This window comes from Epinephelus fuscoguttatus, linkage group LG23 (genome assembly GCF_011397635.1).
Source record: "Epinephelus fuscoguttatus linkage group LG23, E.fuscoguttatus.final_Chr_v1".
In the NCBI taxonomy this organism is placed as follows: Eukaryota; Metazoa; Chordata; class Actinopteri; order Perciformes; family Serranidae; genus Epinephelus; species Epinephelus fuscoguttatus.
Window position 1 is genome coordinate 32,311,356 of NC_064774.1, and position 23,533 is coordinate 32,334,888.

The window sequence follows — 23,533 nt, forward strand, 5'->3', positions numbered from 1 at the left end:
AATCTAAAGGGACTTTGTTTCATTGTCTGTGGGACTGTGAGAAAATCAAAGCTTTTTGGAAAGAAGTATCTTGTATGATATTTAAGGTAGCCTAATTTCTGTAAGTCTGCCACTTCATCCTAAAGTATTTATTCTAGGGCTATACCCAGCTAATCTTTATTTCAAGAATTATGTTCAAACTTTTATAGATTTGTGCTTATTGCAAGCAAAATGCCTAATAGCCCTTAACTGGAAAAGTGTAGTTAGACCTAGTATTGGACAATGGTTTAGGGAAATGTCATCTTGCCTTACACTGGAAAAATAACATATACATTGAAGGATAATCAAAATATCTTCCAAAAGGTTTGGGTCCCATTCGTAGATTTTATTAAACAAAATGATGTTGGAGAACTACTTGTTAACGAAGATAGCTCTGGGTAACATGTTTTTTGTGGTTTTGTTTTGCTTTTCCTTGTTCTGCATTTGTGTGGGATGATGGACATAGATCTGTTGGTCTTGCTGCACTTTGTTTTAATTTATGCTCGGCCCCAAATAGTGGGGCTATGATATTAGCCGAATTATGATCGGGGATGCGCCATGGCAGATGGCATCTTCTGGGTTTTAGGAGGTCGCATTGTGATGTGCAGATTGGGTGCTTGCCTGGGTGCCATCATTTTAAATTGATTGATTTATTTATTTTTTATTTGTTTTCCTTTGAACTGAATGCTGGAATGTGGTGGAATTGTACTGCCTCTGTATCACATTGTGCTGTCCTGAAAAGATGCTTTTATTTTGTTGTTTGGTAAAGGTCTACTGATAAAATGGAGTGTTATGGAAGAACTTATGTACTTAATGAACTTATGCCCTACCAGTATGGTAGTTAATGATATTATTTATTCTAGCGGAACAGACTATCATAAAAGGCAATATTGTTTTATCTTGTACCACCTTTTTCTTCTTTTTTTTTCTTTTTCTCTCATTTTTTTGTTTTGTTTGTTGCTGTGTTTTTTTTTTTTTGGGGCATTTGTGTCATGCAATGTACTTATATTTCCTGCTAAATATTAATAAACACATTGTAAAAAAAAAAAAAAAGTAATTCTTTCTTTTTATCTGGTTTATACACACTCTCTCTGAGAATACTCAGATAATCCCACATTAATCGTCCTTTAACTGCACAGGTATGTTCCTTATCAATATTTTTTTGTAATACATCATAATTATTTTTAGCAAGTATCTTCTAATCTGGATTCATAATAGTTGTATGTCTATAATTACCTATGTCAGTGTCATCACTTTTTTTTATATAATATACATAAAACATTTGATAAAATGAGTCCCCCATACAGCCACTGTTTAAACCCTCACTGTCCCACTTTACCAGTACTCACATGTATGCATTTTGATTTGCAGGTGTACAAAGTTTTGGGGTGGTTGTGCTGTCCATCGTGTTATGTGGGAGTGGTTTTTGTCCATAAACTGCGGAAATAGGCTGAGTTATTCCAGAAAAAAAAGGAGAAAAAAAAGCTGGCAGCAGACATCCTGGACCGGGACAGACAACACAGCAGCATATATTAGACATACTGTCCACACAGCACTGAGGAGATGGGGGACAAAACGGGGACCAGGTAAGACAATCATCCGGTTGGCTCGAATGCGTCAAAGGCTGGAAGTACAAGACTAGTCTCCTGAGAAAAAGGGGAACTATCCAAACTCCCTTTAAAAAACGAACAATTGAAACCTCTAGTGTGTTTATCGCTGTTCGTAGCCTTTCTGCAAATGACACCACGACCACAGACTTAATTCACATACCTGGAACTCTCCTCGGTGGATTTTCGGTCTGACAGTTGACTTATTTATTTATTTATTTATTTATTTATTTACAATATCTGGATAAATAAATCGATTGATGGTAATTCCGATTTGAAGAGAGGATGCCAAAAAATGCTTAAAAGTTTAAAGTCTTGTCCTATCTTGTCCTATCCTGCTGTTAGGTTTGACTATGAACAAGGCAGCAAGAAACTGCTATAAAATGTATACATTTTGGAAAGTCTGGCGCAACTTCCTCATATGAGAAAACGAGGCGTATTGTGGTGTTGAGCACCAGCCGTAAGAATGTAGCTACAGTTTATGCATCTTAGACAATCGTTTTTACTTTGTCGTAGATGATTCTTCGAGGCATAACGTTACACATTTATAGTAATAGGCTGAATAAAACTTTGTCAAACACGGCAGGTGTTTGACAGCACTCACTGCTGTTTTCAAGACATTCCCGAAATCTTTTCATTTGCTATGGGAGGAAAAAGAGCCCGATGTACAGTAAATTTTATTCAGTGTCAAAAAGTTTTAACACAACACTCCGTTGTAACATGCAGTATTATCTTACGGAGGGTCAACAGTGTAGCTGGGGTTTCTTCCTGTATAGTGCCACTAGGAGGCGCCAAAGACAAATATTCAAATCACAGGGGCTTTAAAGAATAATTTCACAATTTTTCAAGTCTGTCTGAAAACAACAGTGAAGTGCTTTGTGCAGTGAGATATAATTTACTTGCTGTGAGCATTCCTCCTCTTCATACCCGCCATTGAAAGATCCCTGTCTAAGAAAGATTTTTGACCAAGATTTTTTGGCCCTGATCCCAAGTCTACTCAGGATCCCCTGATTCTGAGTACTGTTATAGCTCTGATCCAGTACTCATATTTACTTTAATAAATTAATTCATTCATTCATTGGCTGACATATGAGATGGACAGCCATTCATGCTCACGTTCACACCTCCACACAGAAGGGCTACCTCCCCGGGTTTGAACCATTAACCTTCTAGCTGTGAGGTGACAATGCTGACTGACTGCTGATAATCATTTTGCATTTTAAGTTTAAAAAAAAAACAACAACCAAGCTACACAGTTTCAGATCAGCACTGGATGCATTCCATAATTTACATCTCTATTTTACATTTGTTCTGTTCATGTTTCATAAATAAACAACCCTCTTAAATTATAATTTCCTTTATTTAAACTAAATAAAATTTTAATACAGACAGAAAGTATTTCCAGTGTTTTTAAATGCACAGTGTCTGGAAATTTTAAGGTGTAGGATGCTATAAACATTATTCTGAGGGCTCTTTTCTGAAGTTTAATTATAGGATCTATATTTGTTTTGTATGCATTTCCCCAAATTCCAGCAGAGTAGGACATGCATGACACCACAACTGAACAATACAATATATACAAACATTTGTTATTTAACAACTCCCTTGTTTTATAAAGAACAGCAAAAGATTTAGATTTTATTATTATGTTCTATGTGTGGCCTTCAAAATAGTTTATGTTCTAAAAAGTCACTCTTAAAAAATTTGTTTCAAATACTCTTTCAATTTCAACACCATTTAAGTTCAGTTTTATTTCACAATAAGCCCTAATGCCACAGAGCACCATAAAATGTATTTTTATTATATTTAAATTTTAAAAAAGTTTTATTTTCCTTTAGTGATAACTTGTTAACAGCAAACCATTTTTCCCAACATGATCAATTACTTTTCTACTGTTTTTAATAACACTTTCATGTCATCATCTAAACAAAATAAATTTGTATCATCAGCAAATGTTACAAATTTCAACATATTATATACCTTACAATATAGTTTAAATAAAGTATAAATAACTTAGGCCCCAATACTGAACCTTGTGGAGCACCACAGGTTACTCCCAGAAGATGTGATTCAGTATTATTGATTTTTACAAAATGATACCTGTTATTGAATAACTTTTTAACCAAAGTTGTGCGACACGTCTTATACCACAGTGTTAACATTTCTGAAGAAGGAGGGAATGATCGATTGTGTTACATAAGTCAATGAATACACCTACAGTACAGTGTGCTGTTTTTTATCTGCTGCTGTTGCCATATTTTCTACAGTCCATCACTGCTAAAGATGTAGATCAATTACTCCTAAACCCATACTGATAGTCACTCAGTAACTCATATTTCTCAAGAAAATCATCCAGTCAGTGTACAAATAGTTTTTTTTAAAGTATTTTAGAAAATTGAGATAGCAGTGACACATGTCTATAATTTGATACCATATGCTTGTCACTATTTTTTATAGATTGGAACCACTTTTTCAATTTTCATTTTATCAGGAAAAATACCTGCGAGAAAGGATTTATTACATACAAGTACATGTTTTGATGACAGTCAATTACTGCTTAATTGACATGTCAGCACTTTCTAAACAACTGTAACATATCACTCTCACAGACTCCACCAAGGAGCACTGAATTACATTTCAAAGGCAAAATCAAAATTTATATCTTCATCTCTAGGAAAATTTATTTCTTTTGCCAAATTTGGGCATACATTACACACATCATTAATCTCATAACAACTGCTTCTATATTATTGATAACTGAGTGTGTTGGAAGAGTGTTTTTTCTGTGATTTCTAATTAAATCATAAAGCACATTTCAGGTAGCCTTTTGTATTATTTTTATGGGTTTGTTACAACTGATCATAGTAATCTTTCTTTTTGTAATCTCATATTAACTATCAATTTGTTTTTATATGTTATATGTATATATATATACATATATATATATATATGTGTGTGTGTGTGTGTGTGTGTGTGTCCTCCTTATTCTTTGTTTGATGCTTAATAAATTCACTATATAACCTATTTTAACCTATTTTAAACAGGGAAGGATTATATTTTGATAATATCTTGTGGAGGTCAATGTCTGCCTGGCTGCATTTCCAAATCTTTAAAATCTCTTGACATTTTTTTCTTTTATCTGATTCCACTTGTGACTAGAACTGCCAGTTTATAGAAGATGGTTTTGTCAACTGTAGAGTGTAAGAGTGTGAACAATATTTAAGTGAAACTGTGGGCTGGTTAAGCGGGGATGTATCCTGTCCTTAGTGCTGACCTCAGTTGCTTCATCCCCTGCTGAGTTGAGTTTTGTTATGATTACAGACTTTTTTTTGCCTTTGAGGATAAGGGGTTGACAGGAAGCGGTTCACATGTTAAGGAAGTAATGGACATTTTTGTCGATAATCAGGATGTGCATTTTGTTCTTTGACCCTGTTTTCTTTCCTCAGAATGTAAAAGGCAGCACATTCCTGGACAGGGACATGCTAATGTTCTTAAAACTGCAGCAGTGTGCATAACCTTTAAGCTGACATGGCCTGAATGGTCTTAACAACAGCTCTGCTTTTAGGCCAGTAACAGTCTTTTTCTATGACAATGTAAATAATGAAGACAAAGTTTTCATTTTGTGTTGTTGTGGTTGTATACATGGGCTGATAAGTTGCAACAGTTGGTCACAAAATAATTCCTGTCATACTGGCATACACTGGCCACATTTCCTGGAGCACACTTCACCCTCTTCCTGTTTAGTTTAAGCATAGCCTCTCTGCTCTCTGGAGAGGATTTCTCAACTCCATAACACTGACTGTCTAATGTGCTGACTTAGCTAAATGGAACGTAATGTGACAACATCTAAATGGACAGGAAACTATGAATTCCCTACACTCTTTAAAGGTAAATAAGACGAGTCATTTGACCATTTGACTGGGACTTAGTGCAGTTATTAAATATAAGAGTAAAACTATTCCAACGGTAGAAAAATGTAGCCCCTTATCTGATTTTAGTTGTGATGTGAGCAAAATTGTGTAGCCTACTCACTTGTCTGTTTAGTTTTATTAAAATGATCTGCTTCTCAGGTGTACTGGTAACTTATGAAATATAACATGACATGAGTTACCCAGGTCTTGATTCTCCACTTCTCCACTGTTCTTCCTAAGAGCTCTAATTTTGCAAAACAACCAAAACGCTTATCATAATTATGTCAGTCAAATGCACATATAGCTTTAATTTGTTTTTGTTTGTTTTTTTTCTTATCTTTTAAAAAATTTGGTCTTCAACAGGTGTTCTGCAACCCTAAGGGGACCTACAGCATTACTGTTTAATAATTTACTGTAATTTGAGCTTTAAATTAAAATATATCTAAAATTAGGGCTAGGCACAGTTCAAGCTACCTTTAAGGTATCAACCAAAATAACCTGGTATCAAGTAGTATTGACACATCTCCAGTCAAATGATGCATGCATTCAATCCTTTTTTGGCTGGGGGTCTGGTGAAGTTTTTTTTTTAGATATGTTTTGGGGCATTTTGCCTTTAATGGATAAGACAGCCAAGTGTGAAAGGGTGAGAGAAGGAGAGAGAGCTCTCAGCAAAGGCCACAGGCTGGACTTGAACCTGGGCCGCTGCAGCAACAGCTTTGTATATGAGGCACCTGCTCTATCCACTAAGCCCCAGGTCTGGTGAAGTTGAGCGTGGTGAAGCCTATTTGAGGGAGTTAGGAGTTTAGCATGCCAAAATACACATTAACATGAATCCAACATATTAATAGCAAAGATAGCTAGCTAGCTAATGCTAAATTTCTGTGCAGCATAACAGCAAGGTAAGCTTACACTTATGTTCTGTTGAAATATTAATTGCATTAGCTTATTATTCCAATTGTACAGATATTCTTGTGAGCTACTACAACTGCTGCTGACATGGTAGCTTCAGGCAAGCACAAATGAGAGAAGGTCCAAAAATATTCAGAGAATTATCTCAAGTGCAACTAAATATTATACAATATATGTAGTATGGGGTCCCTGTTCTGTTTCTCTTTGAGCTAAGGGGTCCTTGGCCTGAAAAACATTAAAGACCCCTGTTGTAAGTTATAATTTAATAAAGCAAAGCCTGCAACCTAGTTCAGGCAGCTAACTCCAGTCCACTGACATGGCTTACGTCTCACTGCTACAATCCATCCAACCAACACAGTCTCACAAAAATATGTCAAATGGACACAACCTCTGAACAATGTATTATGTTGTGTTAGGCACAAAATGTGTTAAACATGCTGGCAACATAAAAATAATGCCACTGCAAAGTTTTATGAATGATAGCAGTTTCAAACACGTTGTTAGGGAAAGAAAAACACTTGGTTAAGTTTAGACATAAAAAAAATACTAGGTTGAGTTAAGGTTAAGATCATGGTTTCCCTTAAAATAAATCCCTACGGAATGCAAGAGACTTATGTTGTGCTCATACTGGGCACAAATAAAACTATTTGCGCAAGAGAATTAGATATAAAGTCAATACAAAGACAAAATTAGAAGTGAATTCCTGCTGTGCAGCATGAAGGACGTAACATGAATGACATGCAATATGTGAATCAAGCCACGGGAATGACGCTAACAATGTGATTTTGTGTCATACGCTTACCTGCGAGAGTTGAAAAATCTGAACTTCAGCAACCAATTCGTGCTGAGATAGCCAGTCAGCGTTCAAATCCTCCGGGAACATATGACCCTGAGGATGTACTGACGAAAGTTCGTTCATCTATTCAGCGATTTCTCGTGTATATGACGCAGGTTATTTGTGCATATGGAGCAAGTCAAAACAAAATACTCTAGCGTTCAAACTTGCATGAGTAATGCAACGCCAAAATTTGCATCGCATTTGGTGTGAACACAACATTAAACTTATGTACTTTGTTTAGTTACGTAAAATACCTTCGCAAAATACTTTCCATAGTTATTTTAAGACTGTAAAGTCACGTAACTATGTTGACTTTTGATTTCACAGGAGACACAAACGGTCTCCTAGTTGAAAGTCAATGTTTGTTTGACGCGCCTGCCTGACCTACCAGGATTTTCTCACTTTTTATACTTAATTTGTGTGTCCACCAATACAAAAGATCCTTGTTTACTTTGCATTGGCATTGTCTTCATTTTCGTAGCACCTAATTCTATCATTTTTGTCCCCACCACGGGGTTACGCATTTTTTTTTTTTTTTTTTTTTTAGATTATTTTTTGGGCTTTTTGCCTTCAATATACAAATAGATGAATTTTCAAGCTCCAAGTGTCATATTGATAAATTGACCTGGAAACCCATGTGGGCAATTGGCATGGGGCCATTATGGAACCCATGGACAATCTTATAGGGCCCATTTTTCAGCCCATGTTCCAACCACATGGGCTTCACATACCAATATTTGCTGGGGAGTTACATGTAAGTTAAGTGCAAAATAAATGTAATTGTAATCAGAGACGGTTACTGAGGAAAAAGAATATGTAGCCTAATTAAATTAAATACAAAAAATTACAAATTAACATGTTGTACATCCGTATATATTCTTTTTGGTAAAAAGGCTGTAGATTATAACATTAATACTGTTGCTTGCATCTTTTCACCATTCAGAATGCCTTCTTTTGTCATAGCCTAGTTCTGGACGTTTTTCAGCATAATTGCAGAGTTTTAAAAAATGAAAAGAAATGAATCAAAAAGTAATCAGATGTAATGAGCAGGGATGCACGATAATACTGGCACATCATCAGCCGATATTAATTTTAATATTGAATATCAGAATCGGCAAACATGCTAATAATATTGGCACGTCATCTGTATTGGCTAATATCAGCTTGAAAATGAGTCAGCCATCATGCTTTTTCTTATTTTGCATAATTTATCAATATTACATACATTGAAAAGTATTGTATTTCATGTCTCCAGCTGCTGGTGGGCCATCACGATAAGAGTATGCATGCATAAAATAAGGTTAATTACACTGCAGAAGAGACTTGATGATCACTAAAATTAGGTGTGGGGAAAAAAGTGGATATATCAATATCGCTTTTGGTTATCAGTCAAATGAGTTGTTACAAATCAGCATATCGAATATTGGCAAAAAATCCAATATTGTGTATCGCTATTAATAAGTTACATTCCAACACTGGAGCAGTTAAAATCATCACTTCCTGCTTTCTTGTGGGGAGTGACTAGGTCAGAGCCTAGATGCCAAATATCAACACTGTACACATTCTACATTCACATAATAATTCATTTTATTTTTATTCCCTCTCATTGTTTTTTCACTGTTGTGTGTGAGGATTTATGTAAAGCCTGTTGAATTGCTTCTATGTTTGAGTGGTACTATAAAAATAATTGATGATATCTAACACTGTAACAGAACCAGGGTGGAGATTTCCATGAAATGAGTCTGGAATAGTTCCTTGAGTGTGTTTTTCTAAAAACATTTTCTCTGATTAATTGTATTGTTCTTTGTTAAGTGCTATGGCAGTTTTCCATTGCAATGACTAATGTCCCCCTTGGGATCAGTTGTGTACTGTAACCTAATCAGGCACACATGGTCATAGACAGGCCACAAACACCATACTGTTATTGAATCTGCTCTGTTCTGTCACACATATAGAGACTGTTGAGAATAAATGTCATTCATGGTCAGTTTTAGACACTGTGCGAGACTCCAGGACACACATTTAGTTGTAGCCTAGTTTATGCTGACCTTCCTGTCATACAGTTCATTGTCCTGTCAGCCATCACTGCTGCTTTCTACTGTAACTGCTCACTTTTTGTTTACACAAAGGAATGGTGTAGTGTGTGTGTGTGTGTGTGTGTGTGTGTGTGTGTGTGTAATTATGAAGCACAGGAGATATGATGTGATTATACAGTGCTGTTTGTGTGTATTGGAGTGTAATGTGATCAACAGTTCCTACACTCACAGCTTGTTGTTGGTCAACCTAGATGTAGTTGTATAGAGACAACTGGACACAGTGTTGGAGATGGGGTCCAATTTCATTTATTCATTCCTATCAAAGTTTCTCAGTGGTGCATGAAGCCAAAAACGTTTGACTTTCTGTGTATAAAATACCCAGATCTTCTGCATCATTTGGCCCGTACAGCAAGTGCACTAGAGACTGCAGCCAAGCAGCTAACCTCTGGTTGCTCAGTGCTTCTACACTTGAATCTGCAGGTGTTGCTTGAATAATGTCAGGGGACATCTTTTAACAAAGCACTGCATTCAGTTTGTGGAGCTCAGACCAGTTGCTTATGCTTAAATAAATCTCTAATTAAAATTTTACGTACCTTAAATACTGTGTTAACAAGATATACTCTCGCCCTTCCTCTGCAGGGTCTTCAAGAAGTCCAGCCCTAACTGCAAGGTGGGATATGTGGTGGGGGTTGTCATCATTGTTTCCTCCTCTCTCAAACATCTCCTGTTATGGAGTATCCTCATCACTCCATTTTTTTTTCTGTCTGTCTCTTTCTGCCCACAGCTCACAGTTTATCTAGGGAAGCGAGACTTTGTTGATCACTTAGACCACGTAGATCCAGTGGGTGAGTCTAAACAAACTTCAGCTCCAACTTTTAAATTTATTTTGTCCACGGAGGGCAGTTGGTTTTTCGGTGAGGCATATAATACATATAAGAACATAGACATACAGCCCAGTAAGGGGGAGGGGAAGTCTCCTGAATACAAGTGGACTGAAGTCCAACAGCAGAAGTCACTGGTGTCCAAATTGACATTTTCACAGTGTACAAAGTACAGCAGCAATAACACCTAAAAAAATGTCAAGGCAGATAGAATAAATAGCTGCAGAATATAAAGGGATATAAAATAAAATAAAATAGAATTATCAAGTTGAAAGGAATCAAATTCAATCAAAATAAATAACTAAATTGAATTGAATTGAAGTGAATTGATTTGAACTGAAATAATTTGAATTTAATCAAATTAAATAAAATTAACTGAATTAATATCGAATTGTATCACACTCAACTGAATCAAATTCAGTCAGATTAGATTATTAGAATTAATTAAATTAAATGATGAAGGTGGTTGAACCTCCTCTGTATTTAAGAGCAAGAGTCCCTTTTTAATTTAGAAATTTATCACTAGTACGTTTTATGATTTTATAGAGTTTATAGTAACAGCTGACACATTTCACTTTAGCACACTGATGGGCACTAGGGAAGTGATGGGATGCTGAGGGCTGCAAAGGACACAGGCTGTGTCCAAATTTGTGCAAAAGAGGGCTGTGTTTCTCAACTGCATTTGAGGGAGCCTGAGATGAGACAGACCTTGTTGGCCTTCTTTTATGTTTGGTTTAGAAATTCAGCCTCTGAATTGGGTATACATACATATACATACACAATGTGGAAAGATAGCACTTGCCCTCAAAATGTTGAAGTGTTCCTTTGGTTAAAGCATATCTGGATAATATTTATCATGTATAGACACAATGTTTTGATGTACATTTGTTCAACATCACTTGTGTGTGTGTTCTAAAGATGGAGTGCTCCTTGTAGATCCGGAGTACCTGAAGGATCGAAAAGGTAAAGTTTGACAGACACAAAGTAACAGAGTGACTCAGTGACTGATTGACCTTCCAGTTCATCAGTGTCTTTGTCCATCCTCAGTGTTTGTGACTCTGACCTGTGCGTTTCGTTATGGTCGAGAGGATCTGGACGTCCTGGGCCTTTCCTTCCGGAAGGACCTGTACATCAGCACCATCCAGGCCTTCCCTCCTCTGCAGGAGAAGAAGATGCCTCTGAGCCGCCTGCAGGAGAGGCTGCTGAAGAAGCTGGGTCAGCATGCCTACTCCTTCCATTTTACTGTAAGACTTGGAAACACGACCACCTCACTCTGACACTACTATAGACCAGGAGATGGCACCATGTATGGTAACCTCAGCCAACAGTGTGTGAATGTGACATGTAGTGTAAAAGCGCTTGTGGTCGCAAGACTGAAAAAGTGCAGTCCATTTACCATACCCAGGCTCCACTTGTAAACTGATGTTATAGCCAGTTAGGCTTCTCCAGGAACACATAATGTGCCAGTAAGAGTTTGTAAACAATGACAAAAAACAGAAAAGTGAAAAGAACAAGATTATAAAAGTAGCTGTTGGTGCAGTTGGCGTTAGTCTGGTGGAAGAATATAAAAAGTTAAACTGCGTATAAAAAGTCATGTATATGTGTTATTTTTCAGTGATAGAGGGTGAAAGATAGCCTCATATGGCTCCAAAAGATGTCATCAGCTCAAGATGACAACACCCTTATCAGGGGAATTATAGCTCCATTTTTGTATAGTGAGAGGAGGTCTGGACACAGACAAGGTGATAGCATTGTGCCTGGTAAAAAAAATAACCACTGACAGAATCTATACAAACAAGTTGCACTATCAAGAAATGGAATCCTCAGAGGCATTTTTCCTGTAGTAAATCAATATTAACAATTATAAACTGCTTCTTTTTAGATCCCAGTGACCACTTGCGTGTAGTACACTGTTATTGTCACTACTATGATATCAAACAACTCACATACTTATTACCAATTTCAGATCCCCCAGAACCTGCCCTGCTCAGTAACCCTCCAGCCGGGTCCAGAGGACACCGGGAAGGCATGTGGTGTGGACTATGAGCTTCGAGCGTTCTGTGCCAAGACTGCGGAGGAAAAAATCCACCAAAGGTTTACACATTTATACACCTGGCTGGGACTACAACCAAACTAACACTCCTAGAGAGGGTGGTTCTCTGAGAAACTCAAGAGGCTAGACCAGTGCTGGCCCATGGCATAGGCAGTATCGGCCAATCGTCATCCATAGGGAGTGCCACAAATGGCTTACTATTTTTTTACTGCTATTATTTTTGAAATTTTACATAAGGCCACAACAACATAACGGCGTAGCAAAGCCTATTCGATAAAAAAGATGTAATGGGTGTGATTGAACCCAAATGCAGCACTCAGTGACAGTTGGTAATGACCTTTATTGAAACACAAGGCAACAGGAAGATGAGCTGACAGTTCATTCTTTGTGGCTCAGAGCCCACATACAGTCTCTGGGTTCAGGGTCCAGGGCTGAACTCGGAAGTGGGACCAAGAACAAGGGCGTGAGTCCTCGGATCCGAACAGTTCAGTCTGACAGCAGGCAGCTGACAAGCAGGTGGGAACACTCATGCTGAAACGTCGTGGCAGGAAAACACCACACAGCCACAGGCAGACGGAAATCAGAGATGCTGAGGCATGGTTCGGGACAGAAGGGTGGTGAGTTTACCAGGACACAGATGACATAGACAGGTCAGAGGCAGGCAGGATCGGTACCAGGGAATCAAGTCAAGAGTGAATGCTGGAAAGTCTTGCCTGTAGTCAAAGAACAATCTAGCACCAAGGGAAAGGCAGAAGCTGCTTATATGCAGGGAGTGCTGATGACAAGCAGCTGTGTGCACAGGTGAGTGGAGTTATCTTGATGAGGGGGGTGTGGCTGGCAGGTAGAATGGAAAAGGGAGGGAGAGCGGGGGAGCAGAATGCAGGCTGTGACAAGAGAGGCCTTTTTTTCTAGGTTCCTGCCAAACCCCGCCCCCCCCTCCCCAGCTAGGGGGGGAGATGGGTGAGTTATTCGACGTCACGTGTCGCCCGTCGCAGGCTGTATCGTTATCATGTCAAAAAGACAAAAGCTCTCTGGTGCCCACTCAACTACCACTACGCTACTAAGATGAGTGTAAACGGAGAAAAAGAGCATAAAAACCCAACAAATCTGTGTTGCAATCAGCAGGAGGGGAGCTAGTTATTGTTACCTCTAAACACATGTACATTTATGAAAACCTGTTGTCTATGTAGGAACTCTGTGCAACTGGTGATCCGGAAGGTTCAGTACGCTCCAGAAAAGCCAGGTCCACAGCCCATGGTAGAGACCAGTCGCAGCTTCCTGATGTCTGATAGAGCTCTACACCTTGAGGTCTCACTGGATAAGGAGGTAACACACTCACACACTTTGATGTGTTGTTGTTTGATGATGATGGGATATACACACACTGCTATGTCTGTGTTTCTCCAGCTGTATTACCATGGTGAGCCCATCAATGTCAATGTCCACGTCAGCAACAATTCCACCAAGAGTATCAAGAGGGTGAAGATATCTGGTAACTCCACCTACTCTTACACACACTCACACTATTGTTTCAACTACATTGCTTCAAATACAGAACTGAAAGAAATTTTGCACCTCTTGACACTACAATTTATTGTTACTGGCAGGGGCGGAAATCCCGGGGGGACAGGGGGGACATGACTCCCCCTTCAATAAAGCTGTACCCCCCTAGAATAATTTGAGACACAATTAATATTTTTTGAACAATGCAGTAGTATTTATTAAAAGCACAGTGCTCATTATAAAAGTGCAATAATGTGCTATTTATATCTTAAAAGATTGAGTCCCCCCCTCACATTCCTAGTAGTGGTATATCCCACACTCTTTCCAACGGGCGGGGCTAGCAGCCGTTAGTACTTGGAAGCAGTTGCAGCGTGTGGCTGGACCCATCTGCCCACATTGCGCGGGGTAAGATGTACACTCGCAGATACAGTTTAACTTACACAAGTTACAACACATCCCATTTACTGTTACAACAAGCCCCAGGCCCAGGCTGATAATATAAACTGTCTGCAACATTTCTCCTGCATTGTTCAAAAGCCAGAGTTTAGTGATAGTCAGAGAGGACAGGAGAGAAAGAAGAGGGAGAGAACAGGACAAGAGCAGTAAGTGGCGGAGCGGCTCGTAGTTAATATCTGTAGGCTCTCCACCTGTCAGTGAGACAAACATGACAGACGTGCAGTTTAACTGACGAGGAGCGGCAATTACGCGCGATTATTACGCACGGTTTTGAGGTGCACAGCGGCAGATCTCACAGCACACTGTTTATAAACCAGTTCACCAGTTTAATTGCAGGAAATGTTTATCTCACTGCCGGTAAAAAAACGAAAAAAACAAACAAAATGGTTTGCTCCTACAGCCAGCCAGAGATGAAGGATCCATTCCACACACCTGAGCCAGATAAAAAAGAGGGAGAGAAGGAGAGAGATCGAGTTTCAGTCTTTGATGAATGAAGCCTTATTGTTTTGCTGCTATTAAACAATGAGAGACATGTTTTCTCCCTTTACTTAATAGCATAAATATTCACACTACTGCGCACTGGGAGACAGAGACCTGCTCTGTTCCAGACAGAGCAGGTCTGTTGGAGAGATAGAGAAGATTAAAGCGTCAAATTGCGGTAAAAGATGCTGTATAAAAGACAGGCTACAACTTTTTTTCCTTGTCCCCCCCCTGGAATTATTATCTAAAATTTTACTGTTTATTGTCCCCCCCAACTATGAAATGGGATTTTCACCCCTGGTTACTGGGTGCTACAATTAGAGTCTAGTATTTCATTTTGCATCTACTGTAACCTGACTGCTAAAGGAAAATTCTCCTCTCTTTCTATCAGTTCGTCAGTATGCTGATATCTGTCTGTTCTCCATGGCTCAGTACAAGTGTGCAGTTGCCCAGGTTGAAGCAGAGTGAGTTTGTCTACTGTGCTTTTATCCTTGTTTGCACCCATGCTTCATTTCTTTTTTTATTTCCTTTAAACCATGTTTTCTTGAGTTATGGGTACAGCCCGACCAGTACTGGATATTTTAGGCAGATACAGATATCCATATTTGAGATTTTTTTTTATGCCTCTGTGCGAGTGATAGCCATGGCCAGAGTTGTCCTTCTGTCCATCCCATTTGTAAACAAGATATTTCTCTAGCACTTATCAGAATGTTTGCACTTCTCAACATTAATCAGTGGGTTCTACAGGGATCAGGTTTAGGTCCTGTTCTCTTTACAATCAAATAATTGTTGATAATTGTGAATTGCATTAGTATGCTGATAATCTCGCACAGCCAGACCTATCTTGTGCTGTGCTAGCACTTGAGAAAGGTGTGGTTAAAACCATCATTATTTGTTTATTGCAATTTTGCACTATGGGAAAAAACCTGTATGGGTTGTTTGTAATTCTTTAAAGTTTAAACCAATCAAAATCGTCTTAGGCAGCGCTTAGCCCAGGATGCAGCGAAGTTGCCCTTGTAATATACTGTCAGGAGAGAATTTGTTTTGGTGCGATATTTGCATATGAGGAGGTGAGCACTGGTATTAAAGTGGCTAAATTCCCACAAAATAAAATGCCATATAAAACATAAGAAGTTTTAGCATGGACATTGCTACCTCGAAAGTTGTTGTTGTGGGAGACTGGTCTGGTTTTGTGAGACTAGTTTCACGTAGCATGGACATTTAGAAAACAGACATTGCGGCCAGTGACAAGCTTTATACCCACAGTCTTCATCGTGTGAGCTAAACTAGTATGCAGATGACGCTATTTTCTAGGGGTGGGGGAAAAAATTGATAATGTTAATGTTACAAATATAAATTAAACTTTACATAGCCTGCTAGAATAATATAATCAATTACTTTTTCAGAGCAAGTTTTCAGACTGAAATCTGTATCTTATCAGATAAAACAGATATTAAAGTTTTCCTGTGGGGACAAAATTTACAGTTGAAAAAAGATAATAAATCACAATACTTTACTCTACTACTAGCATTTACTCAGCAGTTGTATTGTGACTTAAATATCGTGATAATATTGTGATCCCCACCCCTTCTATTTTCTATGGAAATACATATTTAATTTAACATTGAATTTATCACCAACAACATATCTTACCAGCCTTGTCTTTTGCAATCAAGATTGAAATTTCATATTCAAAGTCTCATTTTGTTTTTACAATTCCTTGCAAGCATTTAGTATGTAGCAACAGACAGAACTAATGGATCACTCTTTAACCTTCCCATTTTTCTCCTCTCTCCCTAACCTTTACCTCCACCCCTAACCTCAGTCACCAGGTTTCTCCCAGCTCCACCTCCTGCCAGGTCTACACTCTGACTCCGATGCTGGGTGCCAACAGGGAAAAGAGAGGCCTGGCCCTGGATGGACAGCTAAAGCATGAAGACACCAACCTGGCCTCCAGCACCATGTACATACACACACACATGTACATGACATGATAAGAAAGGGGTTCACTTTTATACAAACAAGCACACAAGATCATTGTATTCTCTCACACCTGTTTGCTTATGTCCTGTATGTTGCAGAGTGAAAGAAGGGACCAACAAAGAGATGATGGGGATCCTGGTTTCCTACAGAGTCAAAGTCAAACTGGTGGTGGCTCGTGGAGGGTGGGTGAACACACTCACATTCAGTGCTAACACGTGCAATTTTTACACCAAAGTAGTGGTTGCATTGTGGGTAATGTAGGTGGCATGTTTTCACAAAGAGGAAAATTGTATGGAACAAAAAAGATATCTCCAGTTCTGTTGCATCAATTTGGATACTTATTTGTAAACTGTCCATTGTAGGTCAGACAGTGTTACAGGACTGAAATGCATATCAGCGAAATACAACTCTTAATATTCTACTCCTGGTTTAACTTTGAATGAAGACAACTAACAGCTGTAAATCATGTAAATTAGTTGTAATATGGTGGTGGGTGTTGACAAGGCTGTTCAGATAGTTTATTTTATATCCTGCATGTGTGCGTGTGTGTGTGTGTGTGTGTGTGTGTGTGTGTGTAGGGATGTGGCAGTGGAACTTCCTTTTGTCCTGATGCATCCCAAACCAGACCAGCCCAGCCCCCAACCACAGCCAGGTAGGACAACCATGCACACATTCTTGTACTTCATTCTTTGTGAGGACCCTCACTGACATAATGCATACCCTAGCCCCTTACCCTTATCTTAACCATCAGAACTAAATGCCTACCCCAAACCCTTACCCTAACCTAAACCTAATTGTAACCTGAACCCCAAAACCAAGTCTTAACCCTTAAACAGGCCTTTGAAGAAGTGAGGAGCAGCTAAAATGTCCTCACTTTCCAACTTTCCACTTTCCCTCACTAATAAGCACACACACACACACACACACACCTCATAACAGTTAACAGTGGAGCTGTTTATTGGAGTGTAATTTAATGACCTAGTGTGTTTTTGTTCCTAGTTGTTCCAGAGGCTGACGCTACTGTGGATAACCTCATAGAGCTTGGGACAAAGTAAGTGTGTGTGTGTGTGTGTGTGTGTGTGTGTGTGTGTGTGTGTGTGTGAGACACTTGTGAAAAAAAGATGAGATTTCTTTCAGCCCTCTACTAAACTTTCCTCACCATATTTTTGCTCTCAGACTGCAGAGTGTGTGGTTGTGATTTGATTTAGCAACACAGCAAAGGGTTTGGATTAGAGAAATGTCACTTCACTGAATCTGAGAGCTGCAAACGGAACCAGGTGATACTATGTTTTGGTTAGTGGTTACACATGTTCTTAAGTGACTTCAATAAAATATTAGATTACTAAGAATGGATCTACAGATGAGAAAGGTCACGTGACTCTTCTGTAAAGTCAGTGAGATCCATCCAGTTAACTTGTATGAATGTTATAAGTTTGTGATCCAACATTAAAAATAAAACACAGAAATGGATGGTAGATAAAATGGATGCATATAAAGGCTGCTAACTTAATTGAACATGAATGGAAATGTGGACCACAAAACTTTAAAATAAGATGAAATAAAAAATTGTATACACAATACTGTCATCTGCATACATATGAATCTTCACAGGCTCTCCTATACTGATTGGAAGCAGGGCTTGGCATTAGCACCCAATAGAAAGAGAGGGAGAGAGAATGAGAGAGAGAAAGAGAGAGAGAGAGGGACAGAGAGAGAGACAGAGTCAGAGAGAGAATACAGACTTTTCATACATGAGAGAGACAAATATAATGCGGACCTACCGATGTGCATTCGATCCACATTGGACCCATTCATATGAGTGAGCCGTCACTTTGTGTGTCACTGTTACACCCCTTTTCAACAGTCATAGGCTGGCCTTACCTGGTTTGATTTGGTTTGGGTCATCAGCCCAGCACAGCAGAAATTTGCATTTCTGTTACAACAGGGATACCTTTGTAAGGGTGTGTCTTTAAATGATAATGTTTTGCCTCGACTGATGACGTTAAAAAAGCAGAGCAGAGCACAGCAGAGCAGGTAAAAGAAGTTTACCTGTTGGAGGTGAGCTGTTTGCAGAGGTGCAGCTCTTCATCGAACATCTCACTGTGGCTGTTTCTGATTATACTCTTCCGGCCTGTGGTACTATTATACCTGCCTTTATTGAAAAAAAGCTGCTATCAAAGTTCTGGTAATTCAGTGATAAACACATTTCATTTTCTGTAGATTCTTCATAGTAAAATTCCCCTGTTATTTTGTTATGTAAAAACTTTAATTGTGAAGCAGCAAAATAAGGAAATGTTGAGTTTTCGAGCAGCAACTTACACACAAGTTATAATATGATGGATAGCGAACATGAAATTGTAAAATAAAGCAGATATCTAAAGTACAAACAGAATGCAGGAGAGAACCACAGAGATTCAGTTAGAAGCTACAAAAGTACTGAGAGCTGAACACACAGAGACTTTTAAAAATGTCTTTCTCTCTGGTCTCCTGCAGACAGAGGTTAGTTGAGTCTCACAACACATGGCTTGTTTGTTTGGGGGAAGTGGGGTTGTTGGGGGTTGGCTGCGGTTGGTGAGACATCACTACTACCTGCTTGAGGGTGGGTGGCCCTGCTTTTGGACCTACTCTAGAGAAGGTCTATCTCTGGCGCAGCTCAGTCCGGCACACTTGACTCAGTGCGGCCAAAAGTTATAGTGGAAATGGTCCATTAGTAAAGAATGCCACCCTGGACAGGTCGTCAGAGTATCACAGAGAACGTGCAAACTCCACACAGAAGGGCCGTAAGCCTCAGATCTATCCCCAGAACCATCTGGCTGTGAGGAGACAGTGCTAACCACTGCACCTTTTTCTACTACTTTGTATTACTAATTCCAGGTCCAGACAATACAACGTTTTTGTCCGTTCAGACAGTCACTATGACAGATTAGGCGCTGTGGAGTCATAAAATCTTGCCATGACTTGGCCGACAGACATGACAGACTACACGTTGGTCCACAATCAATCATCTCTTGTCGTCTTTCACAATGTGCTTGTTGTCATCAGATTATTCTTGTACTATTTTTATTATCATTATGATTTCAGTCACTGTGGCTGTTCATTGTCCCAGCCGAACTGTTGTTGTAGTAACGCAAAAAGTGCCACTAGATGGCAGGAGCTACATTTGCGGTACCACATGCAAAACATGCAGGTCACTGAATCCTCCACAACAAGTTCCTGCATGAAAGCCTAATCAGGAAATGAAGGGATTTTCTCAGATGAAATTATGAGGGGCTTTTAATTTTAAACGGATACTGGAAGTGTGGAGTTTGGAATGACGTTGCAATACATTAACTTTAACAGGACAAACGGGAGCAGATTAAAAATAAAAATACAGAAGGAACAATAAATTAAGGCCTGTGTCTATATGTCTATAAATGAAGCTAGTACCCTCTGCAGTTGTGGTAAGTAAAGGCCAGTCACTATTTGTGAATTTTATTCCTTTATATCCTTGTGCCTCTGCTGTTTCAGGCCATCATTTTTCCATTTTTACTATATAATTGTAATGTCCTAGAGGAAATATCAAAAAGTGCTGAAGTGTTGGTGCCATACAGGTGTCCATGGCAGCAGATTGCTCTGTGTTGCTATTGGTCAAAGTTATGGCTGTGACGGGAGAAGTTGTTGAAGACAAAAAGAAAATCACACATGCTAGACTCTGTTGGGACGTTGTGAGGTGTCCCAGACGCAGTGTTGGTTGTTGTCTACTATGACACACTACACGAGATAAAAGATGGATCATCACATAGGACACTCATTGTTGTTAAGATAGTACTGTAACTTTGGAAAATCATTAGCCACAGCCAAAAAGTTCATGTCAAGCCCTGATTGTAAAAGTGAAAAATAGAGGAGGTGCTGATATAAAACTTTATGGTGTACTTTTTGAGATATTTAAGACTTTAGACATAAATGCTCTGAACCAGCTTATTTTTCAAATCCAGGTAGCTGATGACATTCTTTCTCTTTTTAGTTCTTCCTCCCAGGCTGATGACCTAGTGTTTGAAGACTTTGCTCGCCTGGGGCTAATGGGGATGAAGGATGACAGCAACCCCTTCTGTTAGCTCCTCCTCTTCCTTTGCCAGCAGGGTTACGTGTCTGAGTGGAAGATTACGAGATGCCGCAAATAGATAGAGAACCCAAGAAGTGGACAGCAAAGCAATACAGCCTCCTGAGTCTTACCACATGCTTTAATCATATCATTTACTCTGTAAGGGCTACCAGAACTGGTTGTATGTTATGAGATGTACCAGGAGCTCAGTGAGGCTACAGTAGCAATCTGCTAATAAGAGTATTATACACACTGCTGTGATTCAGGAGCCAGGACACCTTTAAACCAAAAAATAATACTTGTATTTTTTATACTGATAATAGGTCAGCTGTTATCTGGTTGATCCTCAGCCTCTTTATAATCATATCAGTCTAATGCATTTTATATCTGGAGCAGAACAAGCCAGAGGGTAGAGTTCAATAAACAGCAGGAATAACTTTATTTTTATAGTTGAGGGTTTTTTTTGTTTGTTTGTTTGTTGGTTTGTTTGATTTTTTTGCTGCTGGAATCAGGGCCCAGTTGTTCAGAATTAATCTGATGGGATTTGATCAAATCTTGAAAACGGGTTGTTTAGGGGGAATAAAGGATTCTGAAATTGGATTTAATCATGTAATCCAATCTTGATTTTGAACCGGATCAAACTTTCTGTGTGCTTCAGCATTTGCAAAGCCCTGTGGATTCTTGCAAATACCATTACAATCTCTCAGAGGAGCCAGAGGAACCTAATTTTTTTTTACAGAATATCTGTCTCATGTACTCCTGTCAGAATATAGCGACACTTATGACAAAAAATTTTTTTTATAAACGTGTGAAACTGTAGCTTTAAAGCGACCAGCTGGTAGCCTACATTGTGATGTATAGAGTCCCATTTAGAGAATGGTTATCTGGGTTTGATAATATTGAAAAGTTTGCATCGGGATCTGGTTGATCCAATCCAGTGTTGCCTTTACAAAACAGCACAAAATTAAGATGGATTAGCTGATCCTGGATAGCAAAACATGGGATTTCCAAATCCACGGGTCTCATTTGTAAATATTGCGTATGCACAAAACCAGGCCTGAAAGAGGCATACGCCACTTCCCACGCAAAAGCTGTGATCTATAAAAACAGACTTGATGGGAGAAACTTTGACCCGTGCTTACAATTATTATGGAGATGTAAAATTGGTGACTCAGATGGTTAGTTTGAAGCCTGATTTTAGAAACTCTCAAAATATTTTTTGGCACACACCATTTTTGGCTTTAGTCCGTACGTACATTTTTAGTATGGATCCTACACAGTTTTTGAAAATAAGATCCCACATCATTATATCATCATCATCATAATATTATTACTTTCAACAATGTTGTTGTAAGCTACTGTCATTACCTGCATCTCTCTCTCTCTCTCTCTCTCTCTTTCTCTGTCTCATTGTGTCATGTGGATTACTGTTAATTTGTTATGCTGATCTGTTCTGTACGACATCTATTGCACGTCTGTCCGTCCTGGAAGAGGGATCCCTCCTCAGTTGCTCTTCCTGAGGTTTCTACTGTTTTTTTTTCCCTGTTAAAGGGGTTTTTTGGGGAGTTTTTCCTTATCCGCTGCGAGGGTCATAAGGACAGAGGGATGTCGTATGCTGTAAAGCCCTGTGAGGCAAATTGTGATTTGTGATATTGGGCTTTATAAATAAAATTGAATTGAATTGAAATTGAAATTGATCATTCTAAAGCCAGGTTACATATTTTGAACAACTGTGCCCAGAGCTTTGGCGTACATTGATCATTCTGTCTGTACTGTATCACCATTTAACACACAAGTCAAAAAGCTAGACAATCAATCTCTCAACAGGCTCTTGTGTTTTTGTATCTATGAAGATGCATGATTTTCTTGTTTTTTCCATGGAGTTGTAAATGTGAGCAGTGTAAATGTTAAGTGTAAGCTATCACAACTGTTAATATAATCAAACCTGAGATTTATAAAACACTTAAAATGCTATGGTCATTACATCATTTCATTGTTTTGTTTTTTTTCTTACTCGAAATGAAATAAAATGTACAAATAATCAAGTGGTGGAAGTGTCAGATGGAGGCTGAAAAACATGAGACGATTTTGAAATGGGTGGCTGGGCTCAGCTGCAGAGATAAAGCGAGGAGCTCAGACATCTGAAGGGAGCTTGGAGTAGAGTGGCTGCTCCTTCGTGTCAAAAGGGGCCAGGTGAGATGGTTTGGTCTGAACAGGATCCTCCTGCGTGTCTCCGGTTAGAAGTGTTTCAGACACGTCCAACTGGTGGGAGGCCCCAGGGCAGACCCAGAACTTGTTGTCTGGCCTGGGAACACCCCTGGATCCCCCAGGAGGAGCTGGAAAGGGTTACTGGGTACAGGGACATCTGGATTGCTTTGCTCAGCCTGCTGCACCCCCTGACCCAGCCCAAGCAGCTGAAAATGGGTGGATGGAAGACTTCAGACTGATAAAGTTCAGTGAATTGTGGGCAGTTGCATGATACATCATTACCTACAGTATTGTGGAGCAAGCAAAACAAGTCCAGATTTAAGAGCATGGAGGACAAGTAGAATGACATTATTATGGATATACAACTGAGGTTTTGAAGACCAAACAGACTTGTTAAAGATTTGGGGGAAAAAATTGGCTTCAGTAACTATCCACTGCGCTTTTATCAGGATTCCCTGATTTATGACTGTCATACAATGAATCAAGGTCCTGGATGGACATTTTAGTCACTTTGATCTGACATGTTAACTGCTGACTTTAATGAAGGAGACCTTTACTGGTCAGAGTAA

The 23,533-nt window shown here is 39.0% G+C and overlaps 1 protein-coding gene across 1 annotated transcript; it reads left to right on the forward strand.

Annotated features, from left to right (window-relative positions):
• Positions 1-1,464: 1,464 nt before the first annotated feature.
• Positions 1,465-22,731, forward strand: arrb2b (arrestin, beta 2b). The gene is made up of 14 exons (XM_049568883.1): positions 1,465-1,604; positions 9,959-9,989; positions 10,104-10,164; positions 11,119-11,163; positions 11,248-11,444; positions 12,167-12,294; positions 13,444-13,579; positions 13,661-13,745; positions 15,084-15,156; positions 16,518-16,655; positions 16,774-16,857; positions 17,254-17,327; positions 17,675-17,726; positions 20,679-22,731. Exons 1-14 carry the CDS (start codon positions 1,582-1,584, stop codon positions 20,767-20,769), a joined length of 1,218 nt encoding a protein of 405 aa, XP_049424840.1. The 5' UTR covers positions 1,465-1,581; the 3' UTR covers positions 20,770-22,731.
• Positions 22,732-23,533: the final 802 nt, after the last annotated feature.